Source organism: Salarias fasciatus, chromosome 20 (genome assembly GCF_902148845.1).
Source record: "Salarias fasciatus chromosome 20, fSalaFa1.1, whole genome shotgun sequence".
Taxonomy (NCBI): Eukaryota; Metazoa; Chordata; class Actinopteri; order Blenniiformes; family Blenniidae; genus Salarias; species Salarias fasciatus.
Genome location: NC_043764.1, coordinates 10,093,484 through 10,116,347, shown reverse-complemented (window position 1 = coordinate 10,116,347; position 22,864 = coordinate 10,093,484). Strand labels below are relative to the sequence as shown.

General features: G+C 41.9%; 1 protein-coding gene across 1 annotated transcript in view; it reads left to right on the top strand.

Moving 5' to 3' along the window:
* The window catches only part of LOC115407656 (forkhead box protein J3-like), a 60,534-nt gene that overhangs the window by 15,085 nt on the left and 22,585 nt on the right, over positions 1 to 22,864 (top strand). Inside the window, exons 5-6 of the mRNA XM_030118091.1 lie at positions 14,361 to 14,435; positions 17,605 to 17,688. Of these exons, the coding sequence (XP_029973951.1) occupies positions 14,361 to 14,435; positions 17,605 to 17,688 (159 nt within the window). The remainder of the gene's footprint in view (positions 1 to 14,360; positions 14,436 to 17,604; positions 17,689 to 22,864) is intronic.

Genomic DNA, 22,864 nt, shown 5'->3' with positions numbered 1-22,864 from the left:
GTAAATTCTGCTTTTTTGCACCACAGAACGACCAACAAGTGGTCCCCTGCGATGAGGTTGTCCACAAGATGTTTCTCCACAATATTACTAATTGTTCCAAAAAACGTTTCTCAACAGCTTGCATGGTAATACGTTTAAGAACAGGCTGGCTCATCCGCTCTCATTATTGGACCGATATCTTCACACGAGACAAGACTTAAAGGCTGTGAAACATATTTTCTCAATCAGGTTTTTCTTTTTTTTTAGGGGGGGGGGTATCCAACATGAAAACAATACTTCTGCCAAAGTTAAAATTGTTGTTTGTTCCTGCTTACAGTTTCTGATTTTCTTCCATTTTCCTGTTGAAATATTGTCAGCGTGCTGGAGCCGGTCCCAGCGGACTGTGGGAGCAGGCAGGATAAACCCTGGACAGGTTACATTCAAACATTAGGGCTGTTTTAGAGTCACCTATTACCTCATGTTTTATAATTGTGGGAGGGAAACCCACGCACAGGGGGAACATGCAAACTCCACAAAGAAAGAGTAACAGCTGAACTGACCACTGCTTTTCTTTAACAGTAGTACCTGAAAATCCTTTACCTTGAATGTCCTGTTTAGAGAGTAAAGCCTGGTGACATTTCACTGCAGGTTTATGTAATAATATAGAAATAAACAATTGGTTCGTCAGTTATTTCTGATGAGGGCAGAGGAACTTTCCTGCATCCCGTTTTCTCTCTAATATAAAACCACTGATTGAAAACTAAATTAAGATTATCGGTATTAGTGTGTTTTTTTTTGACTCTTCATACTTTCATACACATACGCCCGTGTGTGTGTGTGAGTGTGTGCGTGTGTGTGTGTCTGTACACACGCGGCACACATTGATGCAGCTATTAATTATACTTGTATGCGAAACACTGCTAGAGCTTTTAATTACATACTAATCACTAATACCAGTCTCAGTATTAAATTCTTAATTAAAAGCGTGGAATTTCTTTGCTATCTCCTCGAGCATTTGGCACTCCTCCAACTTTGTGTTTCCCCTCTCTAACCAGCCAGGCCTGTAGCACTCTCCATATGGCTAATAATAGGCTTAAGGCTGGTTTCCCGAACACTCAGGAATGCAACAATTATACCACAGAATGAGCTTATTTGCTAGTTACGGGTTTTTCGCATCCTGCCCGACAGGAGCCTGTCTTTTGTCAGACCTTAAATAACGTTGGGGTATTACAGCAAATAATGGAGGCTACTCTAGATGTTTTCTTTGTCGGTTTAACGGGGTTGTAGTTTGCGGTTTCTCTGAACAGCGCAGTGTGTTCTGCATCTTTGTGAAGAAATCCATGGACAAGGAGTCGGTGTGCCACGGCCAACACTGGATGTGACAAAACTTTCTCAGACAAAGGAAATAAGTTGTGCAAAAGAACTAACAATCATGCTACTGTCCATTAAGTGTGTGAAACATGATATATACACAAGTGGATTATCGTTGTCATTGTGGACCCGAGTCTCCAGGGGGGAGGGATGGCTGTTAAAGAAACATTTGCCGAGCGCTAACAGTCTGCTGTGGCCACAAGTGGAAACAAAGCTCTGTTTCCAGCAGATTACAGTTAGTAAGCCAAACTAGTCAAGTTTCCTGGCATAAAGTAATGCGAACTTTGGTTGCAAAAGCAGGCTCACGTAGCTGAAAAGCAACTGACTCGGATATCCAAGCTGTAACATGCAACATTGTGATGTTGATATGCAGCAACTCGTTATGATCAGAACTAACAAGTCAACAACAAATTAACAGAAATAATAGGAGGGGTACAGAATAGTTTTCCCAGTCAGACGTGGGACATTGCTCTCCTCTGAATGTAACCGTTGGTCTCAAATTGTTTCATGTTTTTCATGCCTCCAGCTGCAGTCGGAAGATAAATTGTTTGCCGTGGAGTTTCCCTCAGTTTCACATTCGCTGTATAACTTGCTTTCGTGCAAAATAGGCTTTTTAACCTTTCCAAATTGTGGATGACCTATGATTAACCCTGTCCCTGAACGCCTCCTGTCCGGACACACTGAGCCACACCGCTGCCGCTGCTCTGCTAATGTGCTGCTCACTCAAGGTTACATCAGACCAAAACATGCTAGAGACCCTAAGCCTATTATTTTTCTCTTCGTTGAACATTGGTTCTGTGGAAAAAGACATATAATAGATAAGGAAAACATGATTTTGTCTCCAGTTTTGGCACATTCTGTTATATATAAATTGCTACAGGACATGACTTGTCAACCCATCTTTTATTACTTACAGCTTGGCTTCTGTCTTTCACTCTTTTATAAAGCACTCGCCAATAATTTAAAGCCAGCGCTGGATTCAGGCTGGTTCGGTCGTTGTGGAGTACTCGGATTTTTTTTCTTAGAAATTTCCTGAGTCAACATCCCCTTCATGCCTGTACTCGGAATATTAATGCAGTTTCTTACAGCTCGCTGAAGATCCATAGTTTTCATCGCACAATGCAGCAGATGTAAAGAATGATGAACTTTCAATGTGGAGCCATACCTGAGTGTGAAGGGTGAGGAAGTCAGGGCTCCATCAGATTAACGGCGAAGATGTTTTTGAGGTAAATTATTTGTGCAATGTGACTTGAGAGCGAGGCCAGCAGCAGCTCTTTTTTGCTGCTCCTCTGAGGTGCCAATCACTTCTTTATGATCACAAGGACATCTGTTATTAAATATTAATCAGACAAAGAGGTTAGAGGGGACCAAAAGAAAGCATCTTAACTTCTTAACTGTGTCTGAAAAGGCTAAAAAAGCTGAATTTTTGGAATTATTACAGCTGTGTGGAAGTGGAGAGAAAATGTGTGGTTTTCTTTATTTTAATTTAGAAGGATGCCGTGGATTTTGTCGATACCCACAGGCGATTCAGCGCCGTCTCAGTAGTTATGAACCAAACGCTCTCCAGAACGGCTCAACACAGCTCACCTAATTAATAAGTTCATGATTCGGTCCAGGCATGGCCTTCATTTCCTCAAGTAAGAGCCAGGACATGAAAAAAAAAAAAAGGCGGCTGTCAAACATTTTTTTGGGATGCAAAGTATAACCAGTGCACTTCCTCTCCTGCTCGCCCCGCCGCCCCCCTCCTTCCTCCCGCCTGCTCGCTCACCTCCTCTCCCGGAAAGCCGCTGACAGAAGCTGTCACTTCACCGCAGCCCTCCGCTTGACACAACCAGCAACAGGAAGTGTGCCACCGTGACCCAGTTTGGTCTCAGTGTTATTTTTGAAACACCATATTAAAATTACAGCTGAAAGGATTTGTCTTTCTAAATAAGTTGTGAGATTAGTAATCCCGCTAATGTGACGGGGGAAGGACGGGGACGATGCTGAACAGAAAACTTACAGCGGATTCGTCCCGCTGCAGCACAATAAAACGTCCCCAAATGGAGAAGCACCGTCCCGGATGAGAACTGCTGCTGCACCAGAGAGCACAAAGATTGTTTATTTATTGATAATGAAGCTTCTACTAATGAAAAATACAATCACATGCATTATTTGTGTTATCCAAATTCCCAACCTCATCCCACAGAACTGAGTCGAATGAAACCAGCTGCATTAAAAAAAAAAACAACAACAACCTTGTAATCATTCCTTCACCATTTTTTGACAAAATCAAGGTCAACGAAGCAGGAAGTTAAATCGGTGAGCTCTTTTAGTGTTAGTGTTCTGACCAGCGAAGCAACAAGTGGCTTGATGAGAAATCGCCTATCTCTGGAGATGAATCTAAACTTGTTTTCCCCATTACTCGATGCGCTATTATCAAAACTATTATCGGAATGTGCATATTCAATACTTTCTTTCACAAAGTATTTTCAAAACCGTCATATGACTGAAAAGACTTCTGAAATTCTGCCTCTAACTATTAAAAAAAAAAAAAAGGAAACATTTTGTATTTTTGGTTTCGTATTGATTATTTTGTATTTGAACTTCCACTGTGTTTATTGTACTTTTACAGAAAAACACTTTTGATACAACTGGGCGTCTCAATATATTGTTTTAGTGCTCGGTTTTGTGTCCCTGCAAATAGCTTGTGATGTACATTCTGTCCTTTGACACAAAAAAAAAAAATAAAGACAGCAGAACAGAAAAACATCTCGCCGTTTGTTTTCCGGCCCGTCTGTTTCATGGGGAAATGGCAGCGCTAATGAAACTCGTGTATTTTGGATATGGTCTCATTTTAATAGACACTCACCAGCCACTTGTGTGGTCCGTGGAGAAGTTTGAGTGTTTCCATCCTTGAATAGACGGCCTGCTGCGGGTCGATTGAAGATTGATCTCAGTATTAATGCCAGAGGAACCAAAGACCTTCAATCGGACCCAATCCAGGATGTAACAGGCTTCAGGAGGGCTGGATCCTTGGAGCAGATCTTTCTCGTTTTGACTAACATGGATGAATTCCTGTCTAGAATAAAGTAAGCAGGACTGCAACATGAAGCTTAAAGGCTTTTTCCCTTCAGCTGCATCTTATGTGAACCCTTCCTGAGCGTATTTATACTAAACATGATCATTCAAAGTCACTGCAACAATTATGGTCGACTTGATTATAGACTTATGATGAAATGTTCTGCATGTCAATTTTCTGTTTGGTATGTCCTCTATCACAACCAAATTAAAGGAAATGAAAAGAATTCCCCCCAAAAATAGGATTTGGGAAAGTCGACAAATATTTCTTTCTCATCCATCATGTCAGAATAAGACTTTTTGGCATTTGCACAGCCTGCATAAAGCCAAAAAACAAAGAAAAGAAGGAAATGACTCTGTGTGACTGAGAAATACTGCATTAAATACTCAACAGATATTAACATGAGTAGCATATGTGATATATGTATAATAGATGCTGTAATTATTAATGTAGAGAGTAGTTGGGTAATAAAATGTAACTTGGACCTTTTGGATTAGTTTATAATTATATGAAGTCCCTAATTTTATTTAACACTCAAAAATATTTCTTTTTCTAAATGAAATTCAATGTTTCACCAGTGTCGGTACAGATAATCACTCGCCTCTTTCCAGAGAAAACACAACTTTTTACTTCAGTCGTGCAGATGCTGCGACTGGAACTGTGTTCCAGTTTGTGACAAACAGAAACACAAAGTCCGATAATTTGGAGAAAGTGGCCTAAAAATGTCCATAAACCACAAAAGTCAGTGGTGAGCCTCATCTTACACTGCAAAGGAAAATCTAAGACGCGTATATCTGTTAAGGTTGTGAGAATGCTGTTTGAATGGAATCAGGCTGTGAGGTATTCACATCGGTGATTTAGACACTTGTTCCAGTCAAGCTGCCTGGTAATGGTCACATTCATCCATGAATGCATGACTTTATGGTTCTAACTCATCTCAGTGCTGCGATTGAAGCAGACTTAATCTGTGGAAATTAAATATTGGAATTAACGAAGTGTGTAAATAGGTTTCTGTGCCTTCATATCTGCGGCGCAGCAGAACTGGTGAAGCACTCTTCAGAACTCTGCATTTTGCGATTTTTTTTTTTTTTTTTTTTTATTGTTTTGGAGCTTCTTGCAAGATCCCGAGAGACAGCAGCACCTGCACTCCCCCACCTATTTGCCGATGTTTTTGTACCAGTCTTAACCCTCACACACGCACGCACACACACACACACACACATAACGGTTGTGTTCTGGCACACACATGCTAAGAACATGCATGCAGGTAAATACACAAGAACAGGTGTGTGTCACGTGCACACACACCTGCTTATGTGCACACCTCTTTGCAGGTGTATGCTCAGATAAACAAAACTCCTAGGGCTTGGTACACGCACACACACACACACACACATATACACACTCACCAGTCAGGCGCAGCCTCTAAACACACAGCTCAGTCACACACTCCTCTCATCGTATGGATGACTTGTGTGGAGCACTTCAGCGAGGGAGTGAAGAGGGTGGGGGAAGGGTCCATCAAATGAAATGAATATGTATCAGATGGGGTTTGAAGTGGTGACTTGTATTCAACCCTGCATACTCACGGAGCGTCTGTCACTCCGGCGCCATCAGGATATAATAAGGCGTCTCAATGATGCTTAGAACCCAGGAGACTTTTACATCTAAGACACCTGTCCGTATGTGCGCGTACCCCCACACTCCCTCTTGCAGCCGGCTACGGCGCTTCACTTCTTTGTGCCTCTTGCACCCTCCCTCCTCCCAGCTCCGTCTCCTCTGCCTTACCTTCAAACCTCACCACATTTTACCCTCTTTTTTTTTTTTTTTTATGCACTGTATGAGTTCAGCTGAAAGTTAATAAAATCTCTTCTGTCGCTCTTCTCTCCAAATATCCCCTCCTGCCGTATCTTCCTTCCTCTTCCCTCCCTTGTTTCTCTCCGCTCCTCTATCTCTTGTTCTGTCTGTGGGCGCACGAGGACTACCGCGATGCATTCATCCTGAAGGGCATGGGAAAGGCTCTCCTGAATACTGCTGTGTGTGGGTGTGCGTTCTGTGTGTGCATATAGGAGTCCATAAGTTAAATCGCTGGGTTAGCAAACCTTTTGCCCTTTGACCCGAGTTCCTCCGCAGACGCAGCGCTGAGAGGAGGTTTCAGTGGGACCTGCATTCGGGTTCATTTCTTACCTTGCTTAGGAAAGGCTCCCAAGGTGTGTTACTGAATATTTATTTAAGCAAAAATGTGAAAATGCATCGCTTGCCTATTTACCATCTCCAAATATAAATCATCTCCAATACTCAAAGGGCCACTTAGTGTGATTTTCTTCAGAAAAAGCAATTCGTAAAGTTTTGTTGGCGTTAAGCTTTAATTAAAATGATTTTGTTTCCAAACTGTTAGACTGAAAATGGTGTTGCATTCCTGTTGAAGCAGTGTCGTGCTACACCTGTACGTCCGTATATACAGTAGTTTCTGGAGATATTTGAAGAAGATGAAGTGAAGACTTGAATTGTTGCAATGCTTGAAGTGCAGTGGGCTGAACTCTCACCTCACTGTCGGAATACTTTAGGTTCAAGTTCAGACTTGGGTGTGCCTTTCTGAAAAAAAGTAAAAAGCAGTTTGTTCCTTCTCTGCGTCCGAGCAGTGGGCTGCAGCAGGGCAGCGTCTGGGGATCAAGGACATTGCTCGAGGACCCACACTGGGCAACCTGTTGAGATTGAGATTTGAACCTCTGATCCCAGCTGGGATCGACTCCACCCTCCCTGAACGGGGGAAAAATACAGTGTAGAAGATGGATGAATAAGAAAATGTTGGAATAGTCCTTTTAGTCACGTACTTACATTCATCAGCCGATCACTTCAATGTTAATCAGGACGGCAAGTTTTGTTTTCATGCTGATGTAAAAATTACTTTTCAAGACGCTTGATTTCAGTTTGGGAGGAATGCCATCTTATGAAGTCACTCAGTATTTAACTCTGCTGCCATGACCCAAATCTTCCAAACCTACCGCTTACGTAACTCCACTCGTCGCCATGTGACCTGCTTCCTTGGCGTATCTGTATGCGAACACACACACACACACACACACGCACACACACACTCCATGCTTCAGGCCTGTTTGGCTAGAACATCCTTCTGGCCGCCTTCAACTGCACCTTACTGTATCTGCTTTCACACACGTGCACTCATGCACATAAGCTCTTCAACCATCGTTTTTTTTTTTTTTTTTAAAGAATGGTTGTCTTGCACCACTTTTTACTCCACCCAAAAGCATTTTTGCCACACTTCACATTATATCACATTGCATTTTGTCAGAAAGTCATCCGTGCCCCTCATCAGGGCCATCGCGCTGTATTCTGCAGTCACGTTTGTTTACAATATATGACCATATTATATGCATACATCCATTACATTTCTGTGTCTAATGATATATTTGCAGAAATGTTGTTTGACCTCCTTTTTTCTGTGACAGTTCTTCACTCTAAACATTTTCTCCCGGTATAAAAACGACAGCAGCTATACCACTGCAGGAAATTGTCGGATGACTTTAAGGAGTTGCAATCTAATCAGCTGTCAGAATCATATATAAGCTGCAATCAAATTCACTTATGAAAGTGACATTTTAAAGGCCAGAAACATTTAGTGTATGTCTTTTTCAATTTTATTCTGACACATGAGTGATGTTTTGTCACGAGTACTTTATTAAAGATAATGCAGCTAGAATGTGACATTGGTGCATTGGATTGGCTCCGTTCCAGCCGAGTGAGGTGGGAGTTATCCGTCACTGCCCGGACCTCAGATCTGGATGCAAATTCAGTTTGCCTGTTGCCCCAATCATAACGTCACAAAGTCCCAGGCAGGGTTCAGGATCCGAGACATTCCGACGATAAGCCTTGATAATAATATACTTTGTGAAGTACAGGACGAGTCACACCCACGTCCGCTTTTAGAGTAATTCATATCAAACACAACAGTGAGCCAAATCCCAGGTTCTTTCTTTTTTATCTTCAGGCCTCTCCAGGTGAAAAGGTTTCCACTTGGAGGCCAAAGGTGGACAACTAGTGCTCTGTGGGCCAGATGAGGTCTCTCCATAAAATCTATTATATTCTATGAAGTTTTATTTTTTGATGCTGTGTATTCAGGGTAGGCTGATGATCAAAGCTTATTTAGAGCTTATTTTAAGTTAAAAATATTGAGCATTTCATTCATGTTGATGAAAATGGAAAACCTTGCGGTACATTTGGTAGATCCTTGAGGTGGATGTGCTGGGTCACAATTTGGTGCTGTGGTGGAACAAATAGCGTTATTGGTCAAAGTTGTTCATGACTGGCTTAAGTCCCAACAAATGTTTGTTTATGATGCAAGTAACATCCAGAAACGGCTGGACAATCCCAGGAGCTGGATGCTCCATTTTGTTTAATACTTTTTGTCTGTGGAGGCAGTGATGGCCAAGGGGTTACAAAAGCAAGGCGGTGCCTCGTGACTGGAGGTTTGCTTGTTTGAATCCTATAGGAAGGCGTTTAGTGTAAATCAAGCATGACTTGATGTACTGAATCTGAACAAGATCAGCCAAAATGTGACAAATAATTCAGATTTACTCTAAATCTTCCTGGATGATGTTCTGTCCTCTTTTTTATTTATCTTAGGAATGAGTTGTTGCAAGTTCATTTGAACTTCTAATGAAACATTTTCTACAATGCCACAGTGCTGCCATTGTGGAACGTTTAGAACCAGTATTATTTTATTATTTTATCATGGCCGAGGCTGTGTAAATGCCTTCGCTCAAAGAGAATGAATGACTCGGTCGCATAGATGAAAAAATGCATTGATCTGTCTTCCCGTAATCGATAATCCTGTATTCAAGTCACAGTAAATTTAGGTTATATGGTACAATATGCTCACAGCACGATTTACTGTGAATGGAAAACATGTTTGCTTTACCAATAAGCAACAATCGGAGAAAACTGAAGGCCGAATGCTGATTAACACAACTTTGGTTTGGCATTGTTCTCGCCAAGGTTATCAGACTCAACCAGTGGTCTTGTTCATTGTCCTTCTGCAGTTCACTCAAACACTCTCACATGAATCCTTGGCCTGGGTGGTCCATCAGATACTGGGAGGGAATGGGCACGGTCACGGGCCAGCCTCAGAAGCTCATTAATCAGACAGGAGAGAAGAGGAGTGGGTGGAAAGAGGATGCATCAGTGAATCTCATTATCTTACTTCACAGCACTGCTAATCAGTACATTTATCAATGGCGGCGATTCCCGTACAGTGAAACATGACCGTTTCTGTTATCGGAGTGGAAGAATGCATTTCTATACACAGCTGTACAATATAATACTTCAGCAGGCGTGATGCTTTATGTGTGGAAGGACAGTTGTCCTCTGCATGAAGACACACACACTGTTGCACCATCTGTACATCCTTGTAAATAGACGAGCAGAGAATGCATTCTTTTCTTTGGTTTTTTCCTTTATTTCCTGATTTCAGCTGACGAGAAAGAGTTGTTTAGTTTACCATTGACCTGTGCGTTCGTGCTGGCATATAGAAGCTTATTTACTTTGTAACAGTCGTATTCTTTAGACTATGAATAAAAACCATACTCTAAGTATGGGCCATCCTTTCACCAGTTCAAATGGTTTATCAATTATGAGATCAGAATCCTTGAAACACACTATTTATGTATCAAGACATAAATTATGAAGGAAATAAACATGTACAGTATAATGCAATGATATGAATATCCCCATTCTCAGGAAATAATTTGACAGTTGGTTAAATTAGTGGCCATGGTCGATGCTTCTGAGTTGTTCCATAAACGCCTTAAATCTTAGTTTCTACTTCATTCTCGTATCTATGAGACTATCAAGGTTTTGACTTGTTTAGCATTATTAAGGTCGCTTCATAAGTACGATCATATTGTGTGTATATTGAAATGACGGCTTTGTACAGTTCTATTTAAATTATTAATTACATTTTGAATAGTATTTCTAATTAAATGTAATAAAAGAAGCAGTGCATAAGAAAATGCACACAGAAAAGCTGGGATGAACATCTTTTGTTTGTTAAATTGGTCATTAATATCCCGGTGTGAGGGTCACACAAGACTGTAGTGGTCAGCACAGTCACTTCATTGTGAGAATGTTCCGGGTTTGTGTCATTTCTTTGGGTTTAAAACCTTTCTTTGTAGAGTTTGCATGTTCTCCTGTGAGTGTGTGGAATTTCTCTGGTTTCCTGCCACCCCAAAAAAGTCCAGTCAACATTCATGCATTTTAAGGATAACTGATTTCTCTAATTTGTAGGTGTGAGTTTGTGTGTGGCCGTCTCTCATGGAATTCAAAACTTATGCACGCCATATTGACAGGCGTACATATACGTCTGAGAGTAAAGCTGTGATATCCATAGAGAACTTACTGTTTCCACTGAAGCGAAAATACCTTTGTCTTTGATTTCATGTCAGGGGAACCATCCACACATCTCCTGTATTTCTTTTCATCTCCGTTGGGGTCACGAGGGGCCGGAGCTTTACCCCAGCAAACACCCGAAGAGCACGCAGTCCAACCGCCGATATTCTCACTGACTTACCAGTGCTAACCGCTGTGCAGCCTACCGGCTCACGGGTGTTCACATTCAGTCCTGCAGTATGAAAAGAATCCAGGGCCGACTAAAAGAAGCAGTGACAAAAGTATGCATTTGCAGCCTTAATGGTTGGAACGCATTTGGGTCGCTATTAGATGTGATTGTTAGCTAACTCTTAGGCCCCTCTGGACCCCTCCGCAGGACACATGTGCCTATAAGTGAAAACTGCCTGAGTGTGCAAAGTCTGAAGTCCCTACATAGTGTTGTGCAGACATTGCAAATAGCGCTCAGGTGTGTGAAAACTGCTCGGCTAATATAAAGTAGTGCGCAAATAAATAAGCAGAAGGGAGAGGTTAGCAAAGTTGGATGGGCTGAGCGCTGCTGTAACGGGGACTCGGTGTTAATGATCCGCCGCCACGATCCACGGGAAAGTTTCTGGAACAGATGGTTACCGTCGTGAGCCGGTCCCTCTTTGGCTTTTTTCAACACCCGACTGCCACATGTTTCCTTGATGGACGGCCACGAACAGCCAGTGATCCGCTCAGGAGATCAGCCGGAGACCGCTGGAGCATTTCTCCAGGAGGCGCGGCGCGGCGCCGAGGCCGAGGCGTAGGTCGACCGGGCTGTTTACGGCGTGCAGAAGAGTGATGGAGACAGGAGGCAGGTTCTGTAAGAGAGAGACAAAGCAAGGGCTGAGCTCGAGCGCGAGAACCCGGGAGAAGGAGAAGAGAAATTCCTCCCATCCCTCTGTCTTCTCCCCTCCTCCTCCCCAGTGGTATTAATTAGCAGCAGCAGATGAGTGGAGAACTGGAGCCTGAAGGGAGAACAGGTTCATGTCAGGTTAGCGTGCACTCTCTCTCTCTCTCCCTCTCTCTCTCTCTCTCTCCCCCTTTCTCTCCTCCTCTCTTCCCACTTTTACACAACGCACACACAAACAATAGGAGGTGTTACAAATTGTACAAATTCCAGCTTCTGCTTGTTGCAGCTCAAATTGAAAGACATCTGATTAAAATAATGCAGATTTGATTGTCCCAGTTGTAGAAAATTAGTTGTAGTTTGAATATTTCTCCTTCGTTAAAAAAAAAAATAAAAAAATAAAAAAAAATTAAAAAAAACCAACCTCTGAGCACCTCGGATTGGGACATCCCAGAAGTGCCGATATCCCTCTGGCTTACCTCTCCGTAAATGCACTTGGCCTCTTATTCCAGGTTCATCTGTCATAACTGATTCACTCCAGCGCTCATAAATCCCGCCGCCTGCATCTGCTTCATTTCACTCGCAGCGTCGGACTGTGCCAGCGCACGCTGCTCGCTACAATGCAGTCCGACTCGTAGGATGTAGTGTTTGGCGACTTCTGCATTTCTTCTTGCTCTTTCCAATATGTACGCTTGTCATAGAATATATTATTTAAAAGGAAAAGATTTGTTTTTGTAGCGTTTTAGAGATTTCACCGTTTCCCCACTGTGCTTCAGAAAAGCATCTTTTCCTCCAAGTTGTTCTCCAAAACACCTGATTGAAACATTTGCGTTTAAAGTATAAAAACAAAAATGAAATAATGACGATAAGCTGACCATGAGTACAGAAATTTTACAATGTATAAGTTGCCATTTCAAAGATACATATGAGGAAAACTCAGGCAGACATGTACATAAACCTGCAGCCTTGATGGCAAAACGAACCGTTCTTGTCATTTTCTGCTAAATACAATTTGCCTGGAGCCTCAGAGCATGTTTAACCTTCAAGCTGAAGAAAACAAAGCTAATGTAAAGTTATGTAGACCTGTCATACACATAGAAACTGTACTTTACGTTGCATTTGCAATGTTTTGTGTTTAATTTAGAACTGTAAAATAGTTTATTCAAATTTTACCCATTTTCATGCCTATTTTAGTACTGACTATTTTAGCAATTTTGCCTATTGGCGCCAATTTTTTCTTTTCTTTTTACAATTTTACGCTATTTCAGTTGTTTTAACTGCTTTCGTCATTTCGACTGTTTTAGTTAATTTGACAGTTTTTTTCCTTGTACATTTTGGCTGTTCTTCCTTTGCAACTTATGTCGTGCTTGTAACAGTTTTTGCCATTTTGACAATTTTTGGTTTTTTTTTTTTTAATATAACCTGATGTAAGCGTGGCTAAAGAACCTCGTACGGCCCCAAAGCCGTGGGTCACAGACCCCTGACCTTCTGAAAGACCTTTGAAGGTAGAAATAGTGAGATAGTTGAGGAAATCTAGTAAATGCTCATGACTACATGTAATGTTAATGTGTCGTGTGATAGTTTGCTGAAAGCTGGTCTTTAGAGTATTATTAAAATTTCCAAACTGAGGACGATATCAGGGTTTAATTCCCCCCTTTTTTTAATTTCATCTTTTTAATTTAGTGCCTGATTGGATCTTCTGCTGAGAGTACGTTTGGCTCCAGCTGCAGCGATCGCTTCATCTATTCACAAGGCGTTGACGGACGTTTTCAAGTGTCCAGTATATAAGGATTACAAAATGATGGCAAACATTTGAGGTGCAACTCTTTAAAAGTTTAAATGGTTTTAACAGCTAAAGATGGAGCAAAAACTACTTTGATTCAGGACAACAACTTTTGCTGGAAGGTTAAATGTTCATGTTTTAAACTAGGCTTTGGGTGAAGACAGGGTGCATCCTGGTCCATTGGAGGGAAAACGCAGAGAGACCGACACTGGTACTGGCAAGTTTAGCGTCCTTACTTCAAAATGCTGGATTTCGGACTTTGAGAAAACCCCTGTATTCATAGAGGGAGCATGGAAAAATGTGCATAAATTGGGGTATCGAAGTCAAAGGAATTTAAATAAAAGACATGTGATTCACATCAGAATTTCATTGATGAGAATCTCTGATACCTTTAGATATCATCACTAATAGTCCAGCAGGTCTCCAAAATATTCCACGAAATCAAATGATTTCCCAGTTTATTCGTTCTTTTTAAAAGTCTTTCAGAAATTGGTTTCACGTTCTTTGCTCTCGGTGTAACTCTGAACTCCCTTCACCACCGCTGGATTTGTGCTTTATGTCTTGAGTCGGCGGCTCCGTCGGTACGAGAGCACGGATAAACTTTCTCTCGGGGCATTGAGGATGTGGCAAGGTCGCCCATTGAGTTTATGTTTGTTCCCCGTCCTTTTTTGCTTTCCGCGTGACGAGCAAAGGAGGCTTTTGAAGAGCTGCTGTTGGAGTTAACACTATAAGACTGACAACGACGCAAACACATTTTATTCTAAAGAGATTTATATATATATAAAAGTAGATTGAGTGTTAATTCTCTCTCTCTAACTATGTTTTGTCCTGTTTCTTCTTGTCTTCTACCTTTCCCTTCCTCTCCCGTCTCCGTCTTTCTCTCCCCGCAGAATTCTATACGACACAACCTGTCCTTGAACAAGTGTTTTCTCAAAGTGCCTCGCTCCAAAGACGACCCTGGAAAAGTAAGTATTTCCCGAACAATGTGATATGACTGAAAGGCTCGGCTTGAATTTGCTGTGCGACGCACAATAGGTAAACGCGCGACTATTTCAGCGGGGCCGAGGTGACTCTTCACGTGTTCAGGTGCGCCGGCGCCACATGTTTGCACACACACACACACTTCCATAAGTGCATCCGAAGACGCACGCGCTCTGTTTCTTTGTCTCACAGACACACACACACATGCAGAGAGTGTCTGCACTTAAAAGCAATTTGTAACTCCATAACCGGCTGTGCTGAATGCCTAATGCCGCTCTCTCTGTTTTCTGTGGCGACCGACGATATTGATTCTGCCAAGTAATAATGTGGTACAGAGAGTAATGAATAATAAGTGTATGTAGGTACACTCCTTCAGATGCAAGGCCTTTCACGCATCTGTTATGCTTTATTAGGACGCGTTTCTCCCCGTGTGTGTGTGTGTGTGTGCGTCTCTCTCCTCCGCTCTCGGACAGAATGGGAGGAAGCTTTAGATGCGTTTCAGGAAGCTCGGCTCGCCACGTCCACTTCAGCAGTTTGGCAACAGCAGTTCGCTCAAGTCCGTGTCTGTCTGTGGCGAATCGAAGGATCCGGGAATCGTATATAATGAGAGCTGATCGGTGGAGCTTGTCCGGACACGATTTCTTTTGCATACGAGCGCCGCCGTCCGCGTTTCGGACTCATCACGGGGTTAACGTGAGAGACGGTCCGGCACTCTTAGAAAACCTGACAAGCTAAAACTTTTCATTGAGCTCAGAAAAGAAAAAGGAAAAAAAAAAAAAAAAAAAGAAAACTCATTTTGTTTGGGGGGGAAGGGGTGGAGGAGGGATTTTCTCCAGGCTGCAGGGATTTTGGAGCCATTGAAAAATGAATTAAGGGGGAAGAAGGTTTAAATAATTCAAACAAAATCCTTGGGCTTGAGTGGAAGCCTATAGTCTGCGAAGACACAAAGAGAGCGGCTCCCCCCTGATTAGCCTGACTTGGACCTGACCAGCACCTTAATTCACACCCCGGATCGAAGCGGTCGATAGCTCGGCGTGGGGTGGGGGGGTGGGGGCGCTGGTCATCTGTGTGTGTGGAGAAGTTGGATGTACATGCTCCGTTTGAAGCCACAGAGAGAGGGGAGAAGCTAAATCATGCATGTGCTAACGTTAATTGGCTGTGTACTGTTCAGTGATGTGGGACTGAGAGACAGGGGGAGGAGAGGAGGCAAGAATAGGGGAGGTGGTGGAGGAGGAGGTGGTGTGGAGGAGCTCGATGCCGAGAGATGAGCGCTGTGCATGTGTGGCCTAGATGAACCTCTTCAATTCAGTCTGCTGCTCTGGACCTCCTTGGGAGGAACAAGGAAAAATGAAAGGGGGCTGAAAAATCAGACCGGGAGGAAATCAAGGACCTAAAAGCAATTGATTTCCTCCTCTCTCATTGTATGTGTTTATTTTGGAGACCGCTGTGTTTTAACACTGTGTATCAAAAGGATTTCTGTGGATTTTCTGGGGAGCAGAAGCAGAAGCATTCACCATAGGAAAACTAAACCTCGAAAAAACTGATTTGATACAGAACCGGATAAACAACAGATACATTTGTTTTACCGGACGCTGCGGATCCAGCTGTTGCGCAGTTTTCCTCCACAGAAACATGCATTTTCTCGTATAAGGGCAAAGGTGGCCCGAAGCACAATATTTCTACTTAAGTAGCAGCACTTTAGTAGTTTCTCTCATAGACTTTTTACTTTAAGTCTACAATTATCCGTACTACTACTGTATAATTAATCCTACATATGTACCACAATAGCGTCTGATCTCTCATGCAGATGAAATAGAAAGCGAATATTTATATCAATAGACATTCATCCATCCACCAGAGAGACAGACAATCAAATATCCTCGATGTAATTCAATCTATTCAGCTTCTTAACGGCCTTTAAAAGTCTGTGAAAGCTTTCTTGGTCAGGATGTGTTTGCTGGTGCCACTGCTGATAAAAACACAATAAAGTGTTTGGGCTTTTTCAAATACTTTTTGTGATTTTATTTCATTTTTGTCAACAGTTTGGGTCGAGCAGCCTTTCAAGGACAAATCTACACAAAAGTTCAAGCAGACTTTAGTCCTGCTCTTGTTCTGCCTTTTATTAGTTGTGTCAAAAGTGTGCTGGTGACTTCTTACAGCTGTGGAAAATGCACCAAAGGTTTACAGGATATTGTATGTTTAGAGGTGAGAAATCTTTGAGTAATTTATTGTTCCTGATTTGTTGTGTGTGCACGGTTTGCAGAACTATTTGGGAGTTTATTTCAACACAATTTCGGAAGTAAATTGAGAAATGTAGATCTGTTATTTTTTCCTAAAATAAACAATACTTCTTTGTCTTTGCAAAATCTGCTGTTAGTGTGACTTTATTTGTAGTATTTATATGTAGACTCTGTATGTGGTTGTTACTTATCAATAACTGAAATGGTTTAGGGGGTTATTCACTTGTTGCCTGTTTTGCTTTTTACTATTTTCAGTTGCATCGCCTATGGCTGGCTGTTTATTTCTATATTGATCCATGAAGATCTTTTTTTTTTTTTTTTTTTTTTTTTTTTTTATTTACTTGCCGGGCAGGCTCCAGAGCTCCTTATCTCCTCCTGAAATATGAATCTCCATGTTAGCGTTGCTGCTGCTGTAAATTATATATTTCATGTAACTTGTAGGGCTGGCATCAAAGAGATGATTATTGGAATGTAATGGTAAACTGTATATGGTTAGTTTTCATTTTAATTCTCAGTTCAGAAGTGGAAGTATGGATATTATACCTGATAATGAACCTTTGCTGAAGTACTGAATAACAATACAATTCACAACAACTTTCACATTAACCACCTGCGGCAAAAAAGGGAAAATACACTAATTCTTGCGTATTTATGCATGAACGATTCTCATTTCTTCCATCATTTATGCGTCCGGTGAAGTTTTGTATTCATAGGTAACGTTTCTAAAAAATCTTTTACTGGCAGTCAGATGGTTTTGGTTTTCTTCCCTGTGATGTTTCCATTTTTAATTGAAGTAGTGATTTGTGGACTTTCTGCACTGCCAACAAAAATAATTTAAAAGTCCGCTCAAACCCTCAGTGCGATCGCAGTCACTGGAGAGAAGCTTTAACAGCGTCTGATGATCACCTTTCAGGGCTCCTACTGGGCCATAGACACCAATCCCAAGGAAGACGCCGTACCCAGCAGGCCCAAGAAGAGGCCGCGCTCCGGAGAACGAGTGAGTACCGCCTCCAATGTGCAGTGCATCATTTTCTCTCCTGCTTTGTCTTCCAACGCTGTGTTTGCACAGAAAGCATTGCTGCCTCGTTTTTTGGAACCATACACTTATTAAGGTAACCCGAAGTGAGTTTTTCTTGCATGAGCCGCTGTTTAGCACAGGTTAGTAATTGTCCACTGTCTTGGAATCCAAAAATTTGTTATTTTTACACTTTAAAGTTATAAAAACGGCAAAGAACTTGCTTTTTTTTCCCTTCTTCTTCTTTTTTTGTCTGGCTAGGTTAAGTGTCAGACTTCTCCTCGCTGTGCTCTGCTTGACTGATATTTACTAATTTTCCTACGGGACAAATTAGGATAAAAAAATAAGGCCCATGTGATTTCCCAATCAGCACCATGTGTGCCATTATCACAACAAACCAAAGCAGATCGTAACAATTAAACACCGGTGTGAGTTTATAGTCATCCATGCTAACCACAGGCTCCGGCTTTTGCAATTTTCAAGATGCCACAGAAGCAGCGGGAACAGGCTACGCGATTGATGTGAGAACACTCTAGTAGGAATGAAAATTGGTTTTGGGGAAATTGATTGACAGCAGCCGAGGCTATAAATATATGTAACCCTGCATCAGCTCGGCAGAATGCGGCTGGTGTTCAGTCATTAACCCGAGGATCTGAATACAAAAGCAGAGCAGAGCGAGCGCCGTGATGTATTGCAGGTCTTGTATCACCTCCGTCTGCCTTCATCACTGTTGTTTTGGCTCCGACTATCTCTGACTACGCCATATCATACTTTTAGGAGCCGGTTTCCTTAGCAGCTGATTAGTGGGGCGATATCTACTGTTGGTTTTAATGGTGAAACTTTCTTTCTGATTCTGATGTGCGGCTCAGTGAAGTGATTCAATTCTGCAGGTTTTTGCTCCGCTAATTTTATGGGTCTCCACACACACAGGCACACACACACAGGCACACACGCACACACACACACACGCACATCCTGATCAGCTATAATATTAAAACTACCTGCCCATTACAGTGTAGGTCTCCCTTTTAATGCGCACAGCCTTTAAAAGATTGAAAACGTATGATACACACAGACATCTTATCGACCCGATCGTCACACAAATAGCCATCCTGGCCAATTTTTTCTGCTCTCAACACGAGTTTTAAAGAAATCATGAACACTGCTTAATTTGTAACACCCCTACCGACCGACGGTGTTATTGGCATCGCCCGTCAGTAATCGTAATATCAAGGCTGATCAGAACGTTATTAGACGTGTAAAACCAGCAGCCCTACCAATCAGCTGGTTGATTAGCTTATTCTGGGGTTGAGCTGCTTTTCACTGACGTCTGCTGGTTTAGGGATCATAGTGAGAATCTCTGCAAGGAGCAATCGATTATTCGGTTGATTATTTTAGTTGATTTGTTGCTTCATCCCCCACTTCTTTTATAATCTTAATCTCGATCTTTGTCAGTCTGATGCAGTCTAAAATGTCTTATCTCATTGTTTCTAGATTATTTGTTCTAAAAGCAAAAAAACAAAAAAAGAAAAGATCATCATCTAAATCGTTGGCATCAAACATATGGCAGAGCATCCCTTCTGGCCCACTTTGACCTTGCAGAGTGTAAAATTGGCAGAGAAAAACATTAACTTTATTCTTTCAGTCAAAGTAACTTCAGTTTTTAATTTATTCACTGGGGATCACTCTATTTTCGCAGGAGCGGCAGCGAAAACACAACACGGGGACCTGAGACCCGAACCAGACATCAGTGGTGCTCTGGTGAAAGACGCTTTGCTGTTAGGAAAGTGGATAAACTGAGGGGGAATTTCTGAAAACGTCCAAATGATTCCGAGAAGCTTCAGTCGATGGTTGATTGTGGCGTAATTCAAAGGGATAATACAACAAGAGATGATGCATGGTCTGTTGATAAATTTAGCATCTAATATACTCATTTCTTTGCGTTACCCTGAACAATCGTATTTATTTATTTTTTTAATGGTATATTGTAGGCTGTTGCCTTCAGGAGCCGACCCAGTGAGACTTTCCTGAATATGTTATCCCCTCCTAAGTTGTTGCATTAAAGGGAAACCTGCACTCTTTTATCGTGGTCATCTCGGCTTCTTTCTCATCCAGCGTCTCTGTCACCGTGTGTATCTTGATCATTATCTCCGTGTTTGTGTCTGCCGCGATTTCCTCCGTCTCTCCCCGCTATTTTCCTCGCATTCGCCGCTTTGGTCTCCCCTCCTCTCTGGGGAGCGCAGGCAGGCGTGGTGCGGCAAAGTGCACAATCACTGTTGCTCATTGGAGGAAGAATTGAGGTAGAAGAGACAGAGAGGGTTGGAGGGTATAGGAGATGGAGGTGGGGGGGGGGGTAAGAAGGTAGGCAGAAATGAAAAGAAGACATCAAGGTAGAGAGCGTGTGGAGGAAAAAGTCAAGCTGCAAGGATTGTGGGGGGGTATGAGGAGTGAGATGGAGAGGAGAGAGGAGGGCGAGTATTCAAGGCTTGTGTTCCAGTTAATTACCACAGAAGGCCCCGGGGCTGCCGTTAGACATATTTTCTTCACCAACGATTTTTTTTTTCTTTCTTTTTTTTTTTTTTTTTATTACAAACATTAATTAATTCAGAGCCTTGTCATCTCGTCTTACATGGATGGGCCCTTCGACCCCTTTTCTTACGCCTCACTTGCACCGCTGGCAGACAAACTGCGGGCTGTCACATGGGTTAAGGAAAAACGGGGAGGTTTTAAGTGCTAAGATTTATGGCAGCATTACCGCCTGGGAAAAAAAAAAAAAAAAAAAATTTAGAAGAAAAAAAAAAGGCGGGCTAAATGTGTCTTGCTTGTTTTCGCTGGGGTTGTGTTGCACCTTGGCTACACAGTCAAAAGACTTTAAGTTGGCAGCGGGGCTGAACGTCAGCCCCGTTAATGCATTGTTGTATAAATGTGTAGACAGGCTGTGTACATTGAGTTTAGTACCTGCTTCTGCAGCGCCCTCACCATAATCACTCCCTTTCATTTCCAGCATGCCTCTCCATCCGTCCGTCCGTCCGTCTTTCTGTCACCACTCAATTATCGCTCAACCTATTCTTCCCTCCTCCTCCTCCTCCTCTCCTGCTCCTTCCCCAGTCCTCCCTTCACCTCGCCGTTGTCTTCTTTTTAAGTGCCTCCACCAGGGAACCGACAACCCGTTTCGCTGGGAGTTTATCATAAATTAAAGATTGCATTGTTACCAACCAATCCTCTTACTGTAAGCAGTTTGGGAAGGCAGGCAAGCTGTCTTGAACCCTGAAAGGAGTCAGACGAGGAGAAAAAAAAATATCTTCCTAATTTTTTTCTTTTTTCTTCTTCTTCTTTTTTTTTTTTTTTGGCGGGCATCAATTTAGCTCATCATCAATCTTTGAATATTTCCCCATATCATCACACCCAGTTAACTGTACTTTAGATCTTCACGAGGACAGAAAATGAACTGTTGCTGAAAACATCTCACTGGCGTGAATAATGCATGAGGGTGACTTGATTTATCTTATCGAGTGCGAGCGATGTGTCCACTTCCCCTGCCTGTCTGGGAGTCCGGCCGTTTAAATGACGAGTTCCAGTCGCACGTGACGTTTCACGAGGAGTCTTGAACTTTGCAGCACTCAGATATTCCTCTTAACTCTTGTCACATTTCATTTCCTCCTCATTTTTTGCAGTTAAACTGTGTGGATATTAGCAATTAGTGGAAAGCGTTTGAGAAATTCGGAGACCAGACTCTTTAAAAGCTATTCGCACACAAATTCAAATTCAAAGCTAAACTGACCCATGTAATCCCAACGTTTCTTCTGATTTATAGTATACAGGAGTCCAAAAGGAGGAGAATTAGTGTTTGGTGGAGAATTATTCTGAGTAATAAAGCTAACAGCATTGGAAAGCCGGAATATTTTGTGTGTGGGGAGAAAAAATGCAGGCAAATGAGGGGGCTGAGTCTGTCTCAGGTAACAAAGTGCCAAGTGAAAGAACAAAGAGAATCCAAATTAAAAAAGTACAACGTTTTGTGTGACCGTCCTTTGCCTTGAAGCTGCATTTTGCAATGGTGTGTTATTTTCATAACTTCCTGAAACCTTTATAAAGGTGTGTGTGTGTGTGTGTGTGTGTGTGTGTGTGTGTGTGTGTGTGTGTGTCCTTCAAGTGTCTATTTATCCAATGCGATCACTTTATCCTGTATTATCCTAAAGATGTTACACACATGAGATCTAATGAATGGAGTGGTTGCATATAGCTGACCTGACCTGTCATGTATTTTGCTTGACAAACATTATTTTTCTGTCTTTGTTCAACCTAAAATGGAACAAAAAAAAAAAGCAGTGTCTACTTTTTTAATTTTTTTTATTTATTTTTTTACCCATTTTGAGTCCGTTTCAGCCCTCGACCCTGTGTGGACCAGTTTGCTGATTGAAATCGTCGTCCTCAGCTTATTGTCGCCGCTACTGTTTTATTGATGTGAAAAGTTCTTGAATGTGGCCACAGATGGTGGTGGATCTCAGTGGAATAAATACTAACATTCCTTTGTCACAAAAGGGCCAAGGATAATGAGACGTATCTGGAAAAAATTCTTTGCTCAGGACAAATACAGCGGTAATTTGTGGTTCCACTGTTATGGTTTTTTTTTGTTTGTTTGTTTGTTTTCTTAAAGGTATTTCCTCTTTGGTAAATAGCAGATAAAATGTGCAACCAACATTGTTTCCTGAAATGTTCAGTGTTTAAATCTGTTTGTTGTATTACAAACACTGTTTTCCAACCTATCACATTATGTATGAATACTTCTCTCAGTTTTAGTCCAGTTGAAGGCCTTTCAGTGTAGTTTACATGTTCTTCCACTGTGTGCCAAAGCAAAGAAAACATGCATTTGGGATTAATAGATTATCTCAACATCAGCAGATCTTGTCGTGAAGGATCGTGGTCATACATGTGATTTTCTGTACCTTCAGTCTGAACCTCATCTCTTCGCTGTCCTCATCCTGCACATCCATGTTTCAGGCCTCATTTGGTTGCAATAGAAATAATAATAATGCACTTGGAAATCAAAGCAGTGTCCCTGGAAAAAAAAAAAAAAAAAAAACCGAAGGGTAATGAATCGGGCTTGCTTATTTACCACATGGTGATGTGGAGCTGAGGTGCAGGCGATGTAGGAAAAAAA